This window comes from Colletes gigas, unplaced genomic scaffold (assembly GCF_013123115.1).
Source record: "Colletes gigas isolate AHSC1104 unplaced genomic scaffold, ASM1312311v1 Colletes_gigas_Sc00016, whole genome shotgun sequence".
NCBI classification, from domain to species: domain Eukaryota; kingdom Metazoa; phylum Arthropoda; class Insecta; order Hymenoptera; family Colletidae; genus Colletes; species Colletes gigas.
The window spans coordinates 3,644,551-3,667,733 of record NW_025106645.1 but is presented as its reverse complement, the minus strand read 5'-3'; the positions used below and the strand labels follow the sequence as shown (position 1 = coordinate 3,667,733).

Below are 23,183 nucleotides of genomic sequence, written 5' to 3'. Positions count from 1 at the left end.
CCCCGAGGAACACTGTCCCCGTAACGTTATCGACACTCCGTACATACACACAGAGCTAATTCCGTGATCAGAATTGTTCGTCGAACGAACGAGAAACGGCGCGAGCGACGGCGTGAATTCACGATCGCTCCAAGTTCGCGTCCCGGGGAACAGCGAACAAAACAAGCTCGTCAGGTTCCATGGGGCTTGAAAAACAGTAGCGGTTGTCGACTTGAAAACCCCCTGTCGACCAGACAGCCACTCGAACACGATACACGATGGGGTCGTACGATATTTTGCTACGCGTGCATGATTTTAGGGCGAGCAAACGTTCGCCAGCCGATACGAATTTTTATCGTTGAATAATATTGATTCAAGGCGAGCTTGACCTTTCTAGGATTAATTCCAGCTGTCGCTGTCCGGGGATTCGGATAAATCTCCGTTCGAATATCGACTGGTCGAAAGGAAAAGGAGATGGCTGTAAAGCTACAAAGCAAAGCGGCTGTTAATCTTACGTCCGCCTCGAATCGCGTGAAGGTTCGCCGCTCTTAAACCGGACCACCCCCGTCCCCGAGCCTTTTCTGCCGCTCGAAATAATGAGGACGAAAGTTTACGGTCGCGATAGGCCACCGGGAGAATTATATATTTTCGCCTCAAAGCTCGTAAAATGTGGTCGCTCTAGCAGTCGACGCATCGGTGGTCCGGTTGCGTAGCCATCGTCGCGAATATATTTCCGAAAAGTGACAGGGGTAAAGAAAGAATAAGAGGAAGGAAAGGGTCAGAAAATTTATCTACCCTATTTAAAACCATCAACGATAATCGGTTAACGGATGTTATCTTGGGTCAACGAATGTCTACAGTGGATTTATGTATAGGGAAACGAAAGAAAATGTACTAAGGGGGCTGGGAGGGGGGCAGATAACAAACCCGACAATCTACCCCACAATTATTAATGTTTATTCGCGAGTGAGTGGGTATGTAACCACACGTAGGTTAATGTTACAACGATACTACGACGTCTTTACCAGACTGAGCGTAACGCGTCCGTAACAGGACTGGTCGTCTTTCTTAAACCTCTCTTCAATATACAGGGTGTTCGGCCACCCCTGGGAAAAATGTTAATGGGGGATTCTAGAGGCCAAAATTAGACGAAAATCAAGAATATCAATTTCTTGACTGAGGCTTCGTTAAAAAATTAAATTAAAAAATTTCAAATCATTCTGAAACATTATTTTTGGTTGTGAGGGTCAATTAGAATCATTTTTGGTGAATACGTAAACCCTCGAAATCCTACCCACTTTCGAGAAAAAAATTTTTAAAAATAGGTGCTAAAATTTGTCGACAAAAAAATTTCTCAAATCGTTCTAAAAAAATTATTTTCAGTTGCAAGAGTCGATTATAATAATTTTTGGTCATTACACATACCCAAGAAATTCTACGCATTTTCGAGAAAAAAATTCCTTACCGAAAATATAATGTCTGACCATACATTGATATGTTTCCCTTAAATTTCATGCGAATCTTTGAAATGTCATAACTTCTGAGCGGATTGGACGATTTTAATGTTTCATAAGTCAATCAACGCGTATTTTAATCAAGAATATGTAGAAATTCTAAAAATATTCGAGAACTTGCTCCTTAAACCCGTAAAATGAGAAAAACCCCATAAAAATGGCCAAATCTTCAAACAGCCATAACTCCTATAATGGTGAATATATCTCATTGAAATTTTGGGAGGAAGTAGAGTTCATGGATACCTACAAAAAAGTATTGGACAACTTTTTCGTACAGTGCCAACCAAAGTTATTAAAAATAAAAAATTAATTTTCATGAAAAATCAACAGGGGGTAGGTGCCTAAAGGGGCGTAGTGACTATACAATGGGCACTACAATACAGACAAAATTTAAATAAAAAATACAGAAATTAATCTTTGTTTAATACAAGTTTGACATCCTACGAAATTCGTACTTGATGTACGTAATGAAAAATTAAATAGAACAGTATAATGTATCGGAAGATTTGAACGCAAAAGTATCTAAAATGATGGATGAGAAATGTAAAACATCCTTGCCCGAACGTGAAGTTATTGTAAAATTATGGAAAAAAGGAAAATTTGAAAAAGAAATTGCAAATATAATGGAAGGAACTACGATACAATATATGTATATTGCACAAATTTAAAAAATACAAAAACATTATAAATAAACCTCGTCAAGGAAGACTAAAACTACTGACTAATCGTGAGGAAACACGCATACTGAGAGCTGTTAAGCAGGATCCTGGTATTTCCAATTACGAGTTCTACAAAATGTCAATTTATCTCGTATTCATAAAGGTTAATTTCTACATATTTTATTGTGATTTCACTTGTACGTTTCTGTTCTTTTCCCCATAGATACACCGAACGCGGTAGGTGTACGATCCCTTATGCAGCCGGTTGTACGTACTTATCGATTTGCGTAGTGTGGGTCAAAGGGTCGGTAAATAAATTCCATACCGGTTTTCTTCCGGTTGCGGGAGTAACTGCGTGCATTTAGATATCGGTTAACCGAGTTAAAACTCTTTTCAACCCCTGTGGCTCGCATCCCTGGCGGATTCCGGAGGTCGTTCGTCATCGTTTTGCGCGCAGCACGCTACGCGTTGCTCGCGGGGGTGGCGCACGGAGGGAAGAAGGCACGCAATACGCGGCAAGGATCGCCCGTGTAAAGGGAGAAAACCAGGGGATAATGCTATCGGGGAATAAAAATGTCGTTTCGCGGTGGAGAAAAAAAAAACCCGGTCGTAATAGACGGTAGAGATTTCGAGAGGTTGCCGGTGGCGGGCAGCCCGGAGTCGAGTGCCTGCGAAAGATAGCGTAACGCTGCTAGATTTAGCACGTAGTAATTCGCCTTAATGCCGACGTACGTACGCGTCGTCGACGCTCCATTCGAAAGCGATATTTGTATTCCGGGTACGGAGCCCGGCCTGCTTATCGAACGCCGCGAGGAAATTTGCCGAGCGTCTCCCTTTTATCGGATCCCTTACGTTGCAAGCGAAACGAGACGAGTGCTTTTTCCCCCTTTTTCTTCCTTTTTCCCAGCCCGCGACGAAAGTTTTATCGGTTACCGCGCCGACGTTAAACTGTCACTCGTTTCCTTTATTCGCCAAGCTCTCAGATATGACCCCCGCGAAAAACGCATCGGGTGCAATCGGTGTCTTTTAACAAAAAGACACTGGCTTTTCGTGGTTCGAGCACAATTGTATCTTAATTTTTGTAACCCTTTCGTGCTCTCTGCGAATGTTCGCCGTTACGTGGCGCAAACTGCAGCAGATTTTATGTTTATATTCGAAGTTATAAATCAGACTATCAAATATTAAATGAAGCTCGGACTACTAAAATTTAATATTCCGATGAAGGCGTTTAGAAACAATAGAATTTTTTTATATCTTTCCATACTGGACCTCGCTAAAAAAAAGAATATTGCATCGCGGGATATGTGCGACGATAAATGACTTTAATGTGCCCGTAAACTTCTTTTTATGAATCTTTCATAGTTCCGCGAGATCGTAGTCGAGCTTTTGCGTAATGATGTGCCCGTTTCCATTTGTTTATCTAATGTTTTCGAGACCAATTATTTATACCTTCAAATGCTTGTTAAAGTTTAATCTTGCCAGTGTTGTTGAAGAGTCAGGTCTGGACCACGCCTTGAAAGAATTACACCTGCAATCACAGAATTAAGAAATAAATATAACTGCAGTGTAATTTAAAATATTCTCTACAAACTAATGCACGTTTGTGCAACCGCATCGAAGCAAATCTGTAAAAGTTAATCGTGCAAAAAACTGTCGCGCGAGAAGAGATACACGCGTACGTTCGTGAAAATGGTACGAAGCTCAAGGAACTGATGATTACAGAAATCCCGCATTGGGATTCACTGCGGGCGCCATAACGCATTGTAAAGTCTCTTTTTTTGCTCCGAACAATGCGCCTATTATGTTTTAATTACTCGCGTAATGACCGCGAGCCATATTCGCGGTATAATTCGTCTAGCCGGGCTTTCGATGCCAATGAAAACGAAATTCAACGTGCGTTCGTCGTAGCCGTGCCAGCCCGGCGGCGTTATACGCTTCCCAGATGTGTGGAATAAAGAGAAAAATGATGCCTCGACGCCACCCATAAAATACCCAAGGAAAAATAGCCCGCGGCATCGCGAGCGCTGGGAGGGGCGGGAGAACAGAAAGAAAATATTCTCCGGCTACGGGGCCTCCTTGTACCGTTTATAATATTATAAAGCGGCGAAAAAACCGGCGAAGGAGTAGTATACGAGCTTTCCCCGCGAGTGCTCTAGAAAACAGTAGAAACGGACGACGCTTGGTCAAACCGAACGCTTCGCGGCCGGAACAAAACACTCTACACAAGGTGTTCGGCCAACCGTGGAAAAACTTTAACTGGAGATTCTAGAAGCCAAAATAAGACGAAAATCAAGAATACCAATTTGTTGACGGAGGCTTCGTTAGAAAGTTATTAACGCTTAAAGTTCCGCCCGTACTGAATTTTTTTCTCGAAAATGCGAAGGATTTCGGGGGTATGTCTATTCACCAAAAACAATTGTAATTGACCCCAGCAACCGAAAATAATTTTTCCAGAACGATTTGAAATTTTTTAATTTTGTCCGAAAATTTCACACCTTCTCGAATTTTTTTCTGGAAAATGGGCAGGATTTCGAGGGTATGTCTATTGACCAAAAATGATTGTAATTGACCCCCGTAACTAAAAATAATTTTTCCAGGTTTACTGAAGTTTTATTATTTTTTGTAAAAAAGATATTGGAATAAATTTCACATTTTCCGTATTTAATTTAAAAGCAGGGGTTATTCCGAGTATTTTGAAGTTTGGTAAATTCGTATTTGTTTAAGTGTTCGCTACACGGTTGTTTGACAAGATATTGCAATAAAAAATTTGCATTCGCCTACATTTTAAGCTATCAAAACCGTTTTTTTTTAATAAGCTCTTATGAAAGGGCTCAATCTGATTGCCTGGTCCCCTTGACGACGGTGTCAGTAAACTTGTTACTCTTCAATTGCAAGGCTATTTCCCGGTACAACGGGAACGGGAACGGGAACGGGATAAAGAGCCCCAATTCGTTGGAACGACAGCGGCCGGAGGATTTTGAAGCGGGGTGGTTTTTGTCAATTAATCTAGAGTTATCAGTGGCAGGGGCGAGGTCGGCGCGGAAGGCAACCGTGGGGAGAGAGAGAGAAGTTGGTCATTTGTATGACGGGAGGCGTGCTGGTGTGTATAGGGGCGTTATCTGCACTCTGAGCTGACCCCCTGGGGGGGTTGAATCTGGCTCGCGGCGCGTTAACTCGAGGGCGAGAGAGCGAGAGGAATGTTGCACAACGGTAGAAACGGGATACCGCTGTGTTTGGGGAGGACGTTGTTTATGCGAAACGGTCAGCGCAGCGAGTTACGATGTCAGCGGCTCGTTCTGGTTGGGTTCGTTTGATAATTCGATACCATTTTTGCACCTCGTGCTGGCCGCTACACTCTCTTTCTTTCCGCGTCAAGCTACACACGCGCCCGGGCTCCGTTCCAATTAAATTTATCCGGCTGTGTTTTCGACCTCGGGGAAAATATGCGATCCGCTGCCTATAAAAGGAGAACGGCAAACGAGACCATGCGAGAATGCAATTAGAATTCTCTTTCCGATATATATACATATATACACGCGTGCATACATATTTTTTGTTTCTTCCGGCGATTTTCAAAGCTTGCGGTTCGCTCGTTTCGAATTGCGTTGATTGACGCGCACGCCTCGCCCGCCGGGGACGATCCAATTTAGTCTGATAACGTTCTTTAATGCTTTTCGAGAATTGATGTTCGTACGTTTCCAGTTCGAGTTAACCTTTAGACGACGAATATCGGCCATTTCTGGCTCGTATTAACTCTCGCCCGTCCTTTGTGCCAATTTGAATATAATAAATTTGAAGAAACGTCGAGGATAATCCGAATCGCTCCCGGAGCGCTCGGCGGAAATGAAAAGGCATGCAAAATTAGCTCGGCACTCAATTTGTTAAATGGAAACATGCATTCTTTATTGCATATATCAATTTTGTTTATCAGACTGCGTAAAAAGTATTACACGACATTTGATATTTTATATTCCATCGTAGTCACTTTTTACTTGATTAATACTTGATTAATTTCTGTCTGTTTCTATTACATCCTCTTCGTTATTACCAAGTTCTCAGAAAACGCTCGCAGAGGTTTCCATTTAGGTTCCCGGATCAGTCTCTCGATTAGGAGGTTCCCGAAAACATCAAAAGGAAGAGAAGCTGCATCTTTGGTGCGGTTTGCGGCGGAGTATTAGCAAAGTCGTAGCCAAGCTAGGTTTTATTACACCAACTTCCCTTCCGGATCAATCCCTGTCAACCAGCAATGGATATCGTCGCTTGGTCTGATGATGATTGATGATGATGGAGAGACGGTTCGAAGGTATACTAACGAGGCAGCGTTCCGAATAGACCGACGGCTATTCGACGAGCCGAGGCCATTCGGGAAACTTGGAGAGGGATCGCGTTACACGTACCCTGATGACCAGCAGGAACCGAACGAATCAAAAGGAAAGAAACGAACCCCACAGAGAAAGTTTTAATTAGAAATATCAACCCCGCTCCTGAGATTCGCGAAACATTAATCCGTGCAAAGAGGAAAGGCACGATTGTTAAACGCGTTTCTGCTTGTCGAAAATAGTATTTTTCTCTCTCGTTCCGCCACGTTTTGGCTTTAATTTCGTCCAAGATTCCCTCTGTCTCGTCATTGTTAAAAGTTCTACGACTTTGACGGGAACACGGTCGTTCGTATCCACCCGCGCGGCGCAGCCCAAAAATTCATTTAGAGAATTAAATTTAATGTCCGGATAAGGGTTAACAACGGTCTTTGTTCCCGGCTGTTCGAAGAAATTCCAGGATTAACGGAAGCGACGAGCCACCACGAAAAATAGCGTTCAGTCCACGGTTGCAGAATGGCGGTTGTACCACGCCGAAGGATTTCTAGTTCTCCGCGGGGAGGTCGTTACACGAGCGTTGCATAATCAAGTATCCGCTTAAGAAATGAGCCGAGTTTGCTCAACCGGTAGTAGTTTACTACTTGCCGGTGTAATGCATTCGGATTCTGGGTGTCTGGTTAAGGATGAGGCTGCCCCAGACAGAAGGCACCGGAGTTCCATTCCCCGCGGAGAACAGCCAGAGTGTCGGCTTCCTGTCCAGAATTTGCGTACAAGTTTTGCCGAAGATGGAAGCGCGTATGGTGCACGACGACGTGCTTCCGGCGCGATTCAGTTAGAAACTGAGAAATTACGGGATCCTTCGAAAGCATCCTTTTACGTGCTGCTGCGTGCTTTTGAAAAATTACGCCGTCTCGTCAGACCATACGTTTCTCGTTCCGCGTTCCACCTAGCTATTATCGTGGCCTGGATCTTTGAACAAAATGGATGGTTCTCAAAATTCAGTCCCCGGACGATTATTTCGCGTTCCTAGATGGTGATTTCGTTGCGCCAGTCGGAATTTTGAGGAGGCGCAACAACGACGAATCGTATAAATTATAAAAATGATTAATTTTATGAATTTTGCCAATTTCTCTCCTATTCTAACTGATTTTTTGGCCGTACAGTTTAATTTGTGTCACTTCATTTGTCGGATCGAGTACATTCCGAAGTATAATATCGACGAACGATAGATCTTTTTTCCTTTACATTTTATTCAATTATCGGATATTTATGTGAAATTAACAACCTTTGAATAATTACTTCGCGTCCCGAAATTAATAGCACTGAATATATTTGTGGAATTTCGTATAATTAGCAAGGTATGCATTTCTCTGTAACATTAATTACCGCTGCGATGCGGCTTATGAAAAATACCGTTAAATTCTGAATCACTGACGCGTACTGGTATTTCATGAAATTGATGTTCGTTTTCATTGTGAAGCGTTTTATTGGAGTTGCTGTAAATTACCGATAGAAGTTTTCCATGTCTCATTAAAAATCCATTTAATTTTCTTCTCTTAACAAATTGACTGACACGTATTTAAAAAAAATTTCTACGTTCTTTTACTAACGTTCAAAAATTTTTTATTTTTGCACATTGATTGTCACTAGACTGTGGATCTTTATGTGTATGGATGGGTACGTGAATTCAGAGAACAATAGTTTATACTATGGATTTGGAAGATATTAGAAACGAAGATGATCTTCAAAATGAATCTTTAATACAGAATTTGCTATTTGTCGAAGCTAGTTTTCAAACTTCGCCCGACGATATAAAAATATTGTCACACTGTCGCCTGTATCGATTCGCGCTACGTTTCCGTTCGAAACTATTACAACAACGCGGTACTTCCGTCGAAACATAATTTCGTGAAAATGTTGTTTTGCTTCCAGCTCCGATGCAAGTTCGTGAAATATCGAGGGAGAACTCGCAACGGCGTCCGAACGACGCCAATAATGACTCAGCCGAAGGGGATTCACCGGTGTTCGAACCAACGGCGGCGAACGTCAGCGCCTTCGTCGGTCAGACGGTGTACCTGCCGTGTCGCGTGCGAAATTTGGGAGACAAAGTGGTAAGCCGCAACGATTTGTTTTCAAAACGAAAAAAAAAAAAAACAACAGAAATTACCAATTCGAGGCGTCGTTTAAGTGAGAGAAAAACGAATCGAGACGACCAGGGTCTCGTTTAACCGCGACGCTCGAGCGGCGTCTAGGGTGGAAAAAAGAAAAGAAAAACGTTTCCGGAGGGTAAAAAATTTCGTCCCGTAGCCCATATTTTATATAACCGCAGAGTTTTATGGCCGATATGAAAAGTTACATCGTAAAGGTACGGCGTAAAAATTCCAAGCCTGAAACTGTCCCCGAGCCGACGTTTCGTTAACCAACGCCAATAAAGATTCTCAGCGGTTTTTAAAATCCGAAACTTCCGGTTCTTTATCCACGCGTCGTCGCGTCGCGAATACGAGAATTTATCGTCGGTGTATCTTTCCGTGTTCCTTAAGGTTTAAAAAACCGTCTTCTCATCCAGAAAGTGGATCCTTATTAGCAATCGAGGTAATTTCGCCAACGATATCCGCGAGACGTGCTCCGCGAGTCACGGGGACCGCGATTTCGATTCGAAACACCCACGCGTCCCGGCACACGCGTTACGAACGGTGTAGCAATTAATTTTAGGAAGTTGCTCGAGTCCCGGTTCCCATTTCGAAGGCCAATTTCTATTCAAACAGGTTGTCTCGCGTCTCTGACGACGACGTCGCGGCCCTTTGCCTCCGTTATCTGTACAAAGGGGACTCCCGTGTAATTAATACTCCGCTCCATGACAAATCGTCGTTTCCGCAATAACGATCGTCCAATAAATATACAACGGTCGCGATTAGAGAACCTGGCACGAAAATGTAGATGCCTTGCTGGGGCGCTCGAGTGCGCCTAGCGTGCTTGTGACAATCGATCAAAACGAAACGTTTGGACACAGACATCAGCATGTTCCCCTCGGGGCTAAATATCTGCGCGATCTCTATCTTCCTCGTGCCTCTCTTTCCCCCTCCAGCAATCCGTTTGTTATCTTAATTCGTCGTTCGTATGTTAACAATCCCTCTACGATCTCGCAAAACGAAGAAGCAACAGTGATTCCTCCATGACACTAATGCAACACGGATCTATTAACGATTTGACAGCCACTAAAATTATTAAAAAAATTCCGTCTGGTGAATGAAATAAGATCTCGGGTCATATGCTGTTTCTGCACCGTGTATGAATATGCTATCGCAAAAGGAAGAGAATTCGATAGTAGTAAGAATATCAGATTACTTAGGAAGAAGAATTTCCTTGATACGGTTTTATCAATGTACGACAGATTGACGAAAAGCTACTTAGATAGCATGATTTTGCGCAAGGATCCAAAAGATATTTCCGCATCGAAGAGCCTTAAGATGCACAAAGACGATAAAGAATTATTCAAAGTCTCTAGAATAATGGAAAAGAGGTTTGAAAATATTTTATGTCCTTAAGACATTGAATCAATAAAACTACTGACTGATATTCTATTTTTCCACTAACGCGAGTTAAGCCAGGCATTTCAAGTGGTGTAACTCATAAAAACATAAATTCAATTACACAGGATATCCTCAAATAACCTTAACACGCAAAAATTATTTGTTAACGACTCGAAAGGTACTGTACACAATTTACTCGATAATACTTTATTTTAGAAAGCGTGTATCGCGATGACCGTCAATTCCCATTCATTTTCGAACATACAGCTGTATTATTCACGATATAAATGAATGATTGTTTTATATTTTCGACAGCGTCAGATATGAATGCATCGAATGTTTGTAAATGTGCTTTCAAGTGGAATCATGAATGTATCGCAATTACTCTGGAACTATCGAACGTATAGAATGGACATGCATTTATCGTATTCGAAAATGCACGGAAACATCTCTTCAAATAAAATTATTACACGTTTATATTAGCGTTTAAAAGTAGAAATATTGTTTACGAAAGTTTAAGAAATCTTGTGTATCATAAGGAATATATAGGCTGCCCTATTTAAGTTTAGATTGTACAAAATCTCGAAGACGCGATTTAAAAGAAACAAACCGACACGTGTCCTTTAGTGTTTCAAGCGGGGAGTCAAATGGCACAACTTTTGTTTGAAACATGTTTTGTAAGTTCAATATTTTTTAAGATATTGTGGCGTTGCTTCCTATGTTCGCCACCAGAGGGGTCGCGCCCTCACAAGCGCTCGACCGACTTCTCGGTCGCTAGAAAGAATCTACTAATTTTACGTAGTATATTTTACCGCATTGTTAAACAATTTATGCAACACGCACAAATGAAAATAATGCAAATCGCGTATTAGATACAGTTGTTCCCAATCCAAATACGAGTATTTAAATATATTAAGAAATATAGAACTAGCAAAAAAATGTTTCAAACAAAGTTTGTGCGTTTTTCTGCGTAGAATATGATTCCGAAATAAAAAAATATAAGTTTGTGGTAAAAAATAGACAAGATGACAGAGATACTACAAGATTAGTAGTGCCATTTGTGTCAGTATTAGGAACTATATTTTTAATAACCTCGCGGATTCGCGTTTTTAATTCGCGTTCATGGACGATTACGGCGCCGGGTTAAATTTGGAGAACGTAGCTGAAAGCAGTAATCAACGATTCTCCAGATTCAGCGATTCTCGATAAAATCTTCCCCGCGTTGCGTGATCGTCGGGGCAAGCGGGTCGGCGAATGTAAAAGTTTTGAAAATCGATCGCCCGGTTAAAGAGCCGAAAGAGACCAAAGACGAAAAAGGAAAAGAGGAGAGAAGCGGTATAAAAGAAACGGGTGAAATTTATGCTAATCGATGATCATAATCATTTGACGGGAACCACGGGTCGTCGCGTACAGGCAATAATCCCGCCTGCTTGATTCGTTTTGCTCGTAGATACTCGTTAGATTAAGGATCGCTTGGCGCCGCGCTCGCCTCTATCGCTTCCTATCCCCTGTCGAACGTCGACTTGTTATTTCTAAATTTCCTCTGAAAGCCAGCATCAAACGCAGAAAACGCGTCGAATGGAACGCTATCAATTTTTCCAACATTTCCCGTCCGGATCGGACCGTCGCGTCGCATCGCCTCGATTGGTACGATTGATTTTTTCTCCCGTGCATTCGCGACGATTCGCTGTTTGATCGGGCTTGACGGCGATCAATCGCGCCTGCCGCGGACCGAATATCGGGCAAATTAATGCTCATCGCCGATCGTCTGGAGTTAATTTGAAAATTAAATGAAGGTTAATCGCTGGGTCTTATCGGCCCACCGGTCGATTCCAATTAGGTTAGGTTAATTCGGCTTTGCGTCGAGAGTGCTCGTAATCTCGTTTCGAATTAATGCGAAACTCCAGCCTTTTCTGCGACGAGTCGATCGATTTCAAACGTTTATGATATCAGCAATTTGGCCAAGAAGACCGAAATTGTTTATCTTCGATTCGTAAAGCGTGAATTTCTTTTTTTTCTGATACAATTTTGTCTTCTAAAAATATTTCTCATTTACTCGCTGTTGATATTACGATTAAAGAAACTGTAGAAAGTCGATTCGGACAGTTCGGGTGTGCTACACATATTTCAGCGCATAGGCAATAAACTATATTTGCAGACGTTGAATTAATGGTTCAGTAAAGTCGGGTTTTATTCGCGGCGCATATTGACGAACGTCGTGTCGCCTGTTCATTAACTTAGATATTTCATTGGTCTGGATACCGGTGGCTAAATTTTTTTTGTTTTTTATTTCGTCCAAGCAGCGAACGAAAACGTACCCAGACGTGCTTTTGACCAATTTTTTCTATACAAAGCATACTAGTTTCCTCTTGTTTTTTTTTCGTGTTATCTTTTGTATTGTGTTTCTATCGATTTATTCTTTATCGAACGATCGATTAAACGACGAACCGAATAGACCGTTTCAACTGTCCGCGCGGGTTACGTGCCAACAGATTCTGAAAATATACAGTCGGTCACGGAAAAAGCTGATGGGATTCTAAATTCGAAATATTTTTACCAATTTAATTAATGAAGTTAGAAAAACACGGTCCCTCTACGTTAATAGAGTAGAAATATGTATCTGGCCAACACCAGCTAATAACTTCGCAATCGACGTCGCGTATAAAATGGTAAAATTAAGAAATAAACATTTGACATAAGAAATAGACATTTGCAATCCTGCAGCATGATCCTCTCTCTTAACGCGGTGAATCGATACAATAATTCGGAATTGTCGTTGTCCATTCGTGAATCGTCACTGCATCTAGTTCACCCCTAGCCTGTTTTTTCGCTAATGTGCTCGAAACGATGGAAGAAGGACGAAACGAATCGGACACGGGGCTCGAACAGTTTCGCGAACCCAGGCGAAAAGTGACTGGTGATTTGTTGACCCGGTAGACAGGCCAAACAGCGGTGTCATGATGGATCGTCGCGAAAAAGAGAAGCCTTATCCCGCAACGAGATCGATTTCCCGACGCGTAAGACTCGAAACCCTCACCCCCTGGCCCTGTCGTTGCGTTTCCACGGCATAAATTGAACATCCGTGAATTCTGGGTGTGCATTATTCATGGCGTCGGCGGCGGGCAGCCGTAAATACGATTAATTTTCGTTCGGTTCCGAAAAACCAGGTGCCCCGCCTGGGATAATCAGTCGAACGGAAATACATCGCGTTTACGAACCCTCCCTCTTCTTTTCCTCGTTCCCCACCCGCGAAATGCCGGGAGCAATCGAATACTCGTCACGAATCAGCCCTGTTCTGTTAACGGTGTTTCTTTCTTCACGGATCACGGGTCATCGATCCCCTGTTTGCGTTGTGCAACGTAAGGTTACAGATCTTGTTGGGTCTATGTCAGGGTCTTCCAAAACACGCGGACATAATTTCGTGGCTAATTCGTAGAAGAAAACTCTGTTTAGTACACTTTCTCTAGTGCATTGTTTTCCTCGGTCTTTGTTTGACGAATAAAGTCGTTAAGATAAAAAACTGTTTTACATTACAGTTAATGTATGCGCATAATTAGCCTATGAGCGATCGAGAACCTTGTCTCTTCATCTAGCAAACACTGTGTTTACAAACATCATCCAGCTCCGTGAACAAAGTTGATCTATTAATTATGTTGACAGTCACGTTGACTGATCGCGTTTGCCAACAAGATAAATTATTTTAATCTCGGTAACTATTAACTTCGAATCATATATGATATGTTTTCTTACGAAGAATTTGATATTTTATCGAAATTTGAAATGAATTAGGCGCGAAGAGGCAAGTAAAAAAAATTGTAACGCGTGTCCTCTTGAAAAACATGCGGTCGATCGAAATTTTGGACGTTTCCTGGTGCTTCGACCTAAACTAACTGGTATTCAATAAAAATGCACCAATTTTGACCCCATGGATTTATAGTTTTAAAAATTCTACAAAACGCGATGGTAACTCTCGTTCCGCCTCGAGGGAAATCTCTATTGTTGGAGCTGTTCCAATTTCAATTTGCAAACAAAATTCTCGATGTGTATTGTTACATCATAATTTCGCATAAAGGAGAATCTGCTGGGAGAATGGTTCCTCTATATTTTTACGATCCAGCAATAAAGCACGGGACTCTCTAAAGGGGAAGACTTCTGAATTTTTCAAGAGGGGACATTAATTTGACCCTGCATTAAATAAACGACGAACAACGTGGAATAAATTTGAATGAATTTTCGATAATAATTCCATTCTGGGCGATAACTCTTAAACTTTGCATACGTAACCTTTAAATCATATTCACTGTATTTATTGACTAAATCCATGCAACTATCGCCAGAAATCCTTCTCAAAGACGATAATTTGCGCATACGCGATATATGGGAATGCAATTAAAAACCTTCTTACGAAAACTCGACCATTACAAATTAATGCAAATAATAATGGGAAGCAATGCAGCATGGAAAAAGTTACATTGCAGTACAATTGTACTTTAATTCCGTTCCGAGTAGTTGTGGAATAATTCGGGGGCCAAAAATTTACAATGTCGTTCCGAGGGAAGGTATTTCGCTCGGCTTGACATCATGCCGGTTAAACTGGCTTTGGGGTGGACAATTCAGTACAATTTTCAAATTCTTTCAGCACGCGATGAAAAGGTTTGGAACTGTTCAATTGCATCCAGTATACCGATGAAAATACTTCGCGTTATCGGTGAAAAAATGACAAAAACGTATTCTCCGGCGCGACGAACAAAACACGTACACGTAAAATCGAGCTCCGCGCTGTTTCCGTGTTCCGATTCAAAACTAACGCGAATAACTTCGACTCTTTATTGCAAGGTTTTTACATATCAAATTATAAACAATCATTGGGAGCAAACTTCGATGGTTTTAATGAATTTAAAATATTTATGAAACTATACATTATTTATTCTAAATTTTCAGGAATTAACAAAATACTATATAAGGTAGCAACTTTAATAATAAATAGACACAAATATGAATCAATCTGTGGCGCTGCTTTGTTGCGGTTAGGAACTCGTGAGAATCGTAGGGTCGGTCGAGCGCTTGTGAGAATGCGACCCCTCTGGTGGCGAGCATGGGAAGCGACGCCACAAATCTCTTGTTTTAAGACATAATTACGGACTGGAATATGCTTTATAAATCGCGACAGTAAAGTTATTTGTTCGCCGATTTTGATTTTCGGCCGTGTTAATTTACTATGCTCTCATATTTTTTTTATACTTTTTACAACTTTTTCTATTCTAAATAAAAATTATTTGTTACCGATACTAGAGTCAGTGCATCGTTGAAAAGGAATATTGGGCGAAAATCTATGAGAAAGAAATGTAAGTACCATCCTACTACTTTATTCTATGCACGTTTAGAAAGAAAATGATATTTTCAAATTTTGTTACCAGTTAAAAATTTTCTAAATTATCAAGAACCTGTGCTCAGTTTCGGGCGTAGAGTCTTTCATATTAAATTATGAAATATCTATAATTTTTACGATAGACAAAATTTTTTTCTTATTTTCTGCAGTTTTTTTATATCTCGTGTTTGCAACCCCGAATCGAGGAAAACTGCTTAGACAATTTCGTCGCTGATTTTTTCGCCATACTCAACGATTGGTGAGTTGGATGCAATGTTTTATTCCTTCAGTCCGTAATTATGTCGTAGGACAAAAGGTCCGTTGTTTATTTGCTATCTTTGACGAATATAATTTAATATAGGAATCTCCATATTTGTGTCTATTTATTGTGAATTATTTTGGTGTAAATATGTCTTGTATTATTCTGTTGTTGCGCGTCATTGAAATTAAAATTATCGATCATTTGGAGATCAAATCATTTGGTAACTGTTTTCAAATAATTTTAATTCCGAGCCCCCTTCTGTTCTTCCGACGATTCCACGTTGATCTATCGATGCCAGGCTGTGGGCCGTTAATTACCGAATTACACGACGTATCGCTAATTTAATTACGCAGTTTCGCGGTTAGATAGGCCGCACGGCGCTGCATATAAATCTTCCCGACAGGGAAAGCGTGGAATCGTCGCTGGTTTTGGACAGAAGAGACCCATTTCTACCACTTTCCTCCCCTTTTTCCATTCATTCTTGCCGCGGTTTTCTTTTTTCCTCTTATTCTTTGCCCCGGATGCCTGGTTCCTCCTTCGAGCATACCTCGTGCATTTAGTAAGCCGTGAAAGTAAAGGAGTTCCTTCTGAGCGCAAAGTGGTCTCTCATCTTTGAAATACCCAGCTACTCGCCCTCTGTTTTATACGCGTGCATTCTCCGTTCTTTTCTTCTTCTACCGCCTGCCCTTTTCTCTCGCCTTGTGTACTTTGTTTCATTCTCACCGACCGTTCCCGTCTTGCCTCGACATAACAGGAAAACGAACATTTTGTTTAGAGAGAGAAAGAGAGGGCGCACTTGGTCGAGTGTAATCTTAATGAAAAAAGCTTCCCCCGTCCTTTGCCTCCTTCTTGAAGCCGCCTCTATGTAATTAAAATTCCAAAGCTCTGTCTCCGTCTCGCTCGTTTCCACTTCAGGCTATAAGAATTAGTCCTTGACGACTGCATTATTGCAACGCGCGAGAAAGTTTCTACTTTCCTCGAGGAAAGCGCAACGACTGCCACGAATAATTCCGGAGGAACGATCCCGTCGCGATTACGCGTTCTGCGCGACGAAAACCTTTAAATCTTCATCTTCTCTTGCTGTTAACGACTGCTAGACACCAATCTCCCTTTAACTATACTCGTACCTGTTAGCGTCAATTCCTTCTTCAAGGGGTGACACGTGTCAGGGTCAATGCATTTGAGGCTTTGACCTGTTTCTCAAGAGTATCGTAGGTGTCGATACCGGAACCATAAGTCTGTCATCAGTCTTGGGCCCGACATAGTTGATACTCGAGGCGCGACGAATTCTAGAAGGATCTGGCCACGTAGTGGGGAATACATAGTATGTGATGAACCCCACGGCACTTGCCCCAGAACTTTTGTGAAACGTGAATCGTTCAGAGATTTTTCTAACATACCGGTGATTATGAAAATGGCCTAACAAGGAATCGACAATCTTTGAATTTCATGAATCTTAAAAAGGACCATGTCGAAACGTTAATTCTATTTTCTTTTCATGGTCCACACTGAAAGCGTTCCTCTTGTTAGAATTTAATCTCGAGAAGAATTCTACCGTCGCGTGTAGCTGCGTATACGTTTCCCATTTGGTGCACACAATTTCTGTGAAAGGTAGGACGTTCGGGGAGCAAGTTAGTCGTACGAGTTCTTCACCAATGTGTCACAAGCAGAGCAGATAAACTCGGCTGGTCGGGAAAAGCTGTAAAGCACTAGAGAGGAGGAACTGTTTGACGCTCGCGACCGTCGAAAGATGAGATTTCAGGCTTTGAGGCTAAGATTCCGACTTTCCTTCCTTGCCCCCGCCGCTTCGTCGACTACTCGAAGAGATTCGATATTCCCTTTGACGGGGGGAAAAAAAAGAAAAATAACGCGAACGACTACGTGCCGGACACGTCCATCGACAATGACGCGCTATGTAAATGTATAGCGTTTGATGCAAAGCCTTAGGTCCGACATGTTTTGCTCTCGTTTATTTATTTAACGCCGCATTAGCTCGAAAGCCATTACCAGCTACCGAGAGTTACACGATTTACGTTGAATACTTCGAATTTAATAAACAAACAGCGCGAAATTATTTATGGCGTAACCTCGATTATCGGAACTGATAGAATTCATTGTTTTTAACCCGCGATGAAATTGGAAAAATTCCATCACAATTGCTCGCGGAAGCAATGTGCTTCGTTGGCGAGAGAACGGTGAATGGAAAAAATTTCGCGATAAGTTCGCGGCAGACGTAGAAGTCGAATGTGTGAATCGACTCGGTCGATTCCCGACAAGGCCTGAAAGAACGTGATATCAAAAGAGTTCGAGATAAAAGTCCGTTGACACAACCAGCTTTGGATTTCGAAGACTCGGTGACGTCAATGGGCCTCGGAGAGGAACTTTTCTCGAACCAACTTGCGATTTACCGGTAAAAATTTTATCAGACACTTGGGTTTTCCTCTTGTCTGGAGTTTAAGAAAATGTTGAAGTTCCTGATGCACTATATTAACGATGTACTGTCGCCGCTGTCGACTTCGACAATAGGAGTTTCGAACTTTAAGAATTTAAAATTGCAAACGGGTCCCATAGTTGTCCAATTATTGCTGAAACGTACGGTACTTTTTCTTATTCTTCTTGCCGATAGCACGGAGGCGAAACATTGTCGAGGAGTTTGAATTATTCGCGAAGAATTTTGTTCCAATTTTATGCATAAATTGTAGAACAGCAGTTATTTTTTACTTTACCGTCGAAAACTTATTCACTGAAATCTATTATCATTCTAAGTGGTGAGCGTCAAATAATTTCTGGATAATTAAGGGAATTCACCTTATGTAAAAAAGTTGCAACCGTTAACTTTTGCTACCGAATTTCGCGAACATTCGAATTACAACGGGATGTAAATATGCAAAGCAACCTCGCCTTTCGATTATCAAGGATGACCGCCGGTTATTTAGTTAGCCGTGGTTTTGGTTCATTAGCGAAACTAATTTTACTCCAACTAAATGACCCTTTACCATTTTGTGACATTTCACAATTTCCGTGTACACGGATTTATAATCTGAATCCGTAATTCTCTTTTCGGTGATTACCGGTCCGACAGCCAGACGATTTCATACGTAAATCGCTTTGCATTTAGAGTCATGGAATTAGGCTGCGGATAAGGAGAGTAAATGTAATACTTTCAACAAAATAACAGAAACATATGATTTTCGCGTGTTATTCAAAGGCGAGAGGTCGCCTTAAGTTGTAAAAAATTTAATACAGAATTATCAATTTTATTTTGTGCCTGTTCGCTTCGTCGACCGAGATTTAAAATGAACGGAGACCCTTCGCGACGGAATAAAGATCAATAAAACGTTATCAACGGAAATGGGAAGACGTGACTTCGATCGAGAAGAATGGCCAAGGAGAAAAATTGTGGACTCACCAATTAAATTCTGAAACGCTGTGTTTGGCGAAACGTCGATGCCATCTGGCTTCATACTTTACTTCCATCTGGCAGCTTCCTCTACTGAAGGATGTCGATAAAATCCATCGAGAGGTCATCTAATTGTTTTCTTCGGGAAGCTTCACCTAGGGGCGTCTCGGGGCTGTGACAAACGACGCCTACCCCATATTCGACGTTCAGTTATTCCTATAAAAAAATGCATCGACGATCAGGAACGGAGGGAAAAGTGGCCGGTGATTTTCTCGGAAAATGCCTCGCGGCGCTCGTGTGTCGCAAGCGGAGAAACGGCCGCGTAAAATTTCAAACAAGAACTTTCGTTGTTTTTAATGGCTGTCGGCGGAACGTGGTTTCCAGAGAAGCCGCTCGCAATTAGAAAGTTTTTGAAAACGGACGGGAATGGAAACCGGACAATTAAGAAGGGAAAATTAGAATTAAAAATTTTAAGCCCGGCCTCGGTGGACCGTCGCGGACGCGCATGGCGCCGGAATTCTCGAATTCCTCCTGGCTCGAGAAAGTTGGACAAAAATTACGTGGATTTATTCTTTTCAAATGTCCCAATTTAAAAACTACGAAACTGTTTTTATTATTGCTCTGCTTGAATTATCGGTGAAGTAATAGTTCTTCTTAAGCAACACTCGAGCATTATTCAATTTAAATGATTCGATCGGGGGAAAAGTCGTCGTATTCACCGGTTCAACTGGCAACCGCCGCTATTATTTTATTCTTTACGAACCGACTTCTACAGGTGCATTTTCGATTCCACGAACGTGGATTAAGTTACACCGTCGGCCCGCAGAATTAAAACGCTAATAACCAGCGGCCAATATTTATTGGATAGCCTTTGGGGGTGGTTAAAGTCGAATCCAGCTGGTGTTCCGCCTCGGCCAGCGCGGTCCTCTATCGGCCCTCTTTCCTCGTTATACGCCTCTGCCTTTCGTTCTCCCCGCAAAGCATCCAAACTTTTACGAACCCTCGAGAGGAGTCTGGTAGCGCCACCATTGTTTCCCAAACAGGGGTTGTTACCACTTTTATGAGGGAGATTTCGAGCTTAGCCGGGCAGATAAGTTCGGTACGTTCGTCGCTTAATCGGCCCCGGTCCTCCCAACTCCTCCGCCACGCCTTCAACCCTTTTTCGAGGCGCAGTTTTAACCCCTATTCGCTCCCGGTACTCGTTTCACTCGTTGGAATCAAGTGATTTCGGGATCAACCGAAACGGACCGTTTCTGCTTCAACGTGGACTGTTTACGAGGCTCCGATTCCTTTCCCATTCTGCGTGATGGGAATATGGAAATTCCCGGGGAAATTGTTTCCTTTCTGGTAACCGGACAGGTGATATTTTCCACCCGGAAATAACGTCCACTCTGTTGATCCGTATTCATAGTTCGTTCCTAACGCCGCGTTTAACTGAGTCGTTGTTACGACTTATACAGTGGATGGCCAAATTGTCAGGTGTACATACGTTTTATCTTACGTATTAAAATTTCGAATGTGTGTTAGGACATAGCCCCTCACGAAGTATCGATATCTATCCCGAGGACGAGCCGATAGCGATCGATATTTGTAACCAGACAAGACTCCAGCTTGTCGAAACGTGGAAAGCACAATACTCGTCGTAAAATGAAGGAGCGACTCGGATGAACGAAAAGACACCGGAGACCACGGTCATACAGAATTTCACAGGATCGCGTATTCCTTTTACGTCCTTGCGTTCCTCGCTGCGAAGCTATCTCTCGATCCACGCCGCCGTCGTTTCTTTCTACTTTGAATAATCCAGACCGGATACTCCGAAGCCGCGCGGAGTCCCTGCGAAGAATTATTTAAAGTCGCTTAGGATCAGCCACGTTCAGCTATGTCGGTCACTGAGGACTTCGCGGGCTGTTCTCCTAGTGACTTTGTAATTTCAACTTCGTCGCGGTTTTCGAACAGTTTAATCGCGCCGAATTATTCCGAGGATCCGCGGAAATTGGAAAAAATCTTAAACGCAGCCGAATTAATGGACCCTCGGGCTGTCAGGCAAAGATGGATCGTCTCGTTGGGAACGTGGTGCCTTAAAAATCATATGGGTTGTCTAAATGAAAGATGGAATATTTTACCGGAAATGCTGGCCAAAACTATTTTGACCACTTTGATGCAACGAATTACAATTAAAATTTACACAAAAAGTGAACATAACATCTTCGTTATACATAAACGATACTAATAACCGAGTGATATTTCAGAAACGGACGAAGAGAAAAATTAGTACTACAAAAGTGTTTAGTTTCGATGCAAAACAAAGCTTATATTCCTTTAGCTCAAACAACGAAAGTTTTACATCTTACACAAGATTTGAAAAATCGTATTTTGGCCGGCTTTTCAGCTCGAATACACCGCCGTGCGACGTTCGAAACAATCTCGAGAGCAAAAATGCTCGAGACACGCGGCGCGTTCCCTTCGAGCCGCAGAATTCTACCTTAATCGTCAGTCACGGGAAATTAAATTGGCGCCTGGTGTATATAAAATATTAATTTCTACACGGAACACCTCCCCTTCTATCGTGCACTAACCATCGGCTTCTAAAGTACACAGTCTTCTGTAAATTACATCACGATCGATGCTCCTTCGACGGCTCTCCGTCTGTAAAGACGTTACAACGCGCCTCGCCGTGCCGGAGTGCCTTGAACGGTGTTGCAGCAGTCAAAGGACCATCGATGGAAAATAAATAACGAACACGAGCGAGAAAGATGGTCGCGGATGGCGATAAATACAGGAAAATAGAGAGGGACGAGGTCGCGACGGGAACGGCGCGAAGAAAGATTACGTTTTAATTTATTCATTGACACCTCGAGTATTTTAAACAATGAAACAGTATCGGTTTTTCTTTCCGTATATCGGTTCGAACAGCAGCCGCGCGGGCAAAACGAGGCTCGTCCTCGAGGATGGCCGGTGACGGGGTTGGCCAGAAGGGGTGGGTTAGTTTCATTTAAGCGTATCAACTGGCGCCGGTGTACACGGCCCCGGGGCTCGAAACGCCTATACGCGACTTCGCTATCGAACAGTTCTCATCCCCGATTAACTTTAACACCGGGAGCCGGTCTCTAACAGGCTTCAGGCTCCCAGGGAATGCATAAAAATTTCATCGGATGGCATATCGGTTAGAGCTCCGCGAGACTAAAGCGCGTGTAATGAAAGCGGTACACGTGCCGCGAGAAATAACGATCCTCTTTTCCATGTTTCATCACTTTTCTCGCCCACCTTCTTCTTTGTTCCTTTTTTCGTCCGGGCGACCGAAGCGTCGGAGTATGGAAATTAACTGCCCCGCCGTGCTTTGGAATATTTCGGTAATTGATATTTCGGATTCGACCCGCCTTCGCGCGCAGCCCATGATTTCCTCGGTCACGATTCCCGATATTGGCACCCAACGTTGAATCTACGAATTTTTTTAAACGATACGGACGTTGTCCAATTTACGCGTCACGGGGCTCGTCAACGAACGGTTTTTTATGGTCGTTTCGAGAGTGGAAACTTTGAACGAGTTACTCCGGATACTTTTTATTCGACCAAGTTTCGATCCTGCGTGGCGAATTTTTGGCAATGACACGGACCCCCAGCAATTCTCGAAACTGTGATTATTTCGTTCGAGGCAGCGGGCTTATCAAAGCTGATTAAAGAGCGTTGGAAGGAACGTGGAGGAAAGAGACGGTAATGAGAAACGAAAGGAGGGACAAGAATTCACCTCATAATCTCCGTAATAAGCGTCCTCTTCATCTCCCTTTTACCATCGCCTCGGGTGAAGGGCCCTCTTCAATAAATCACGTGCTCCAACGCCGTGTAAACAGGGCTGACTTAATAAATGTAATTATCTGCGGAAAGAGAGCGTTCCGCCGACCGTGGAAAAATAATTTATCGCGGGGAATATTCGGCGCGCCGATGCCGATAACGTACATCTTGCTCGATCGACTTTAAAACTGTCAACCAAGAATATTTATTAGTTTGAGGCGGGGAGACTTCTTCGACGACTGTTGAAGGTTCTACAAATTTTATGCAAATATTAAAAGATATGCCTATTTTCTAATCGAAATGTTAAAACAATAAAAAACGAAACGTATCGGTTCATTAACGTAATGCAATTTAGGTGGTGGTAAA

General features: G+C 42.4%; 1 protein-coding gene across 1 annotated transcript in view; it reads left to right on the top strand.

The window, feature by feature from the left end:
- LOC122400154 (hemicentin-1-like) overlaps positions 1–23,183 on the top strand; it is a 110,167-nt gene that overhangs the window by 20,540 nt on the left and 66,444 nt on the right. The window contains exon 2 of the mRNA XM_043401448.1: positions 8,401–8,579. Coding sequence (XP_043257383.1) covers positions 8,401–8,579 — 179 coding nt within the window. The remainder of the gene's footprint in view (positions 1–8,400; positions 8,580–23,183) is intronic.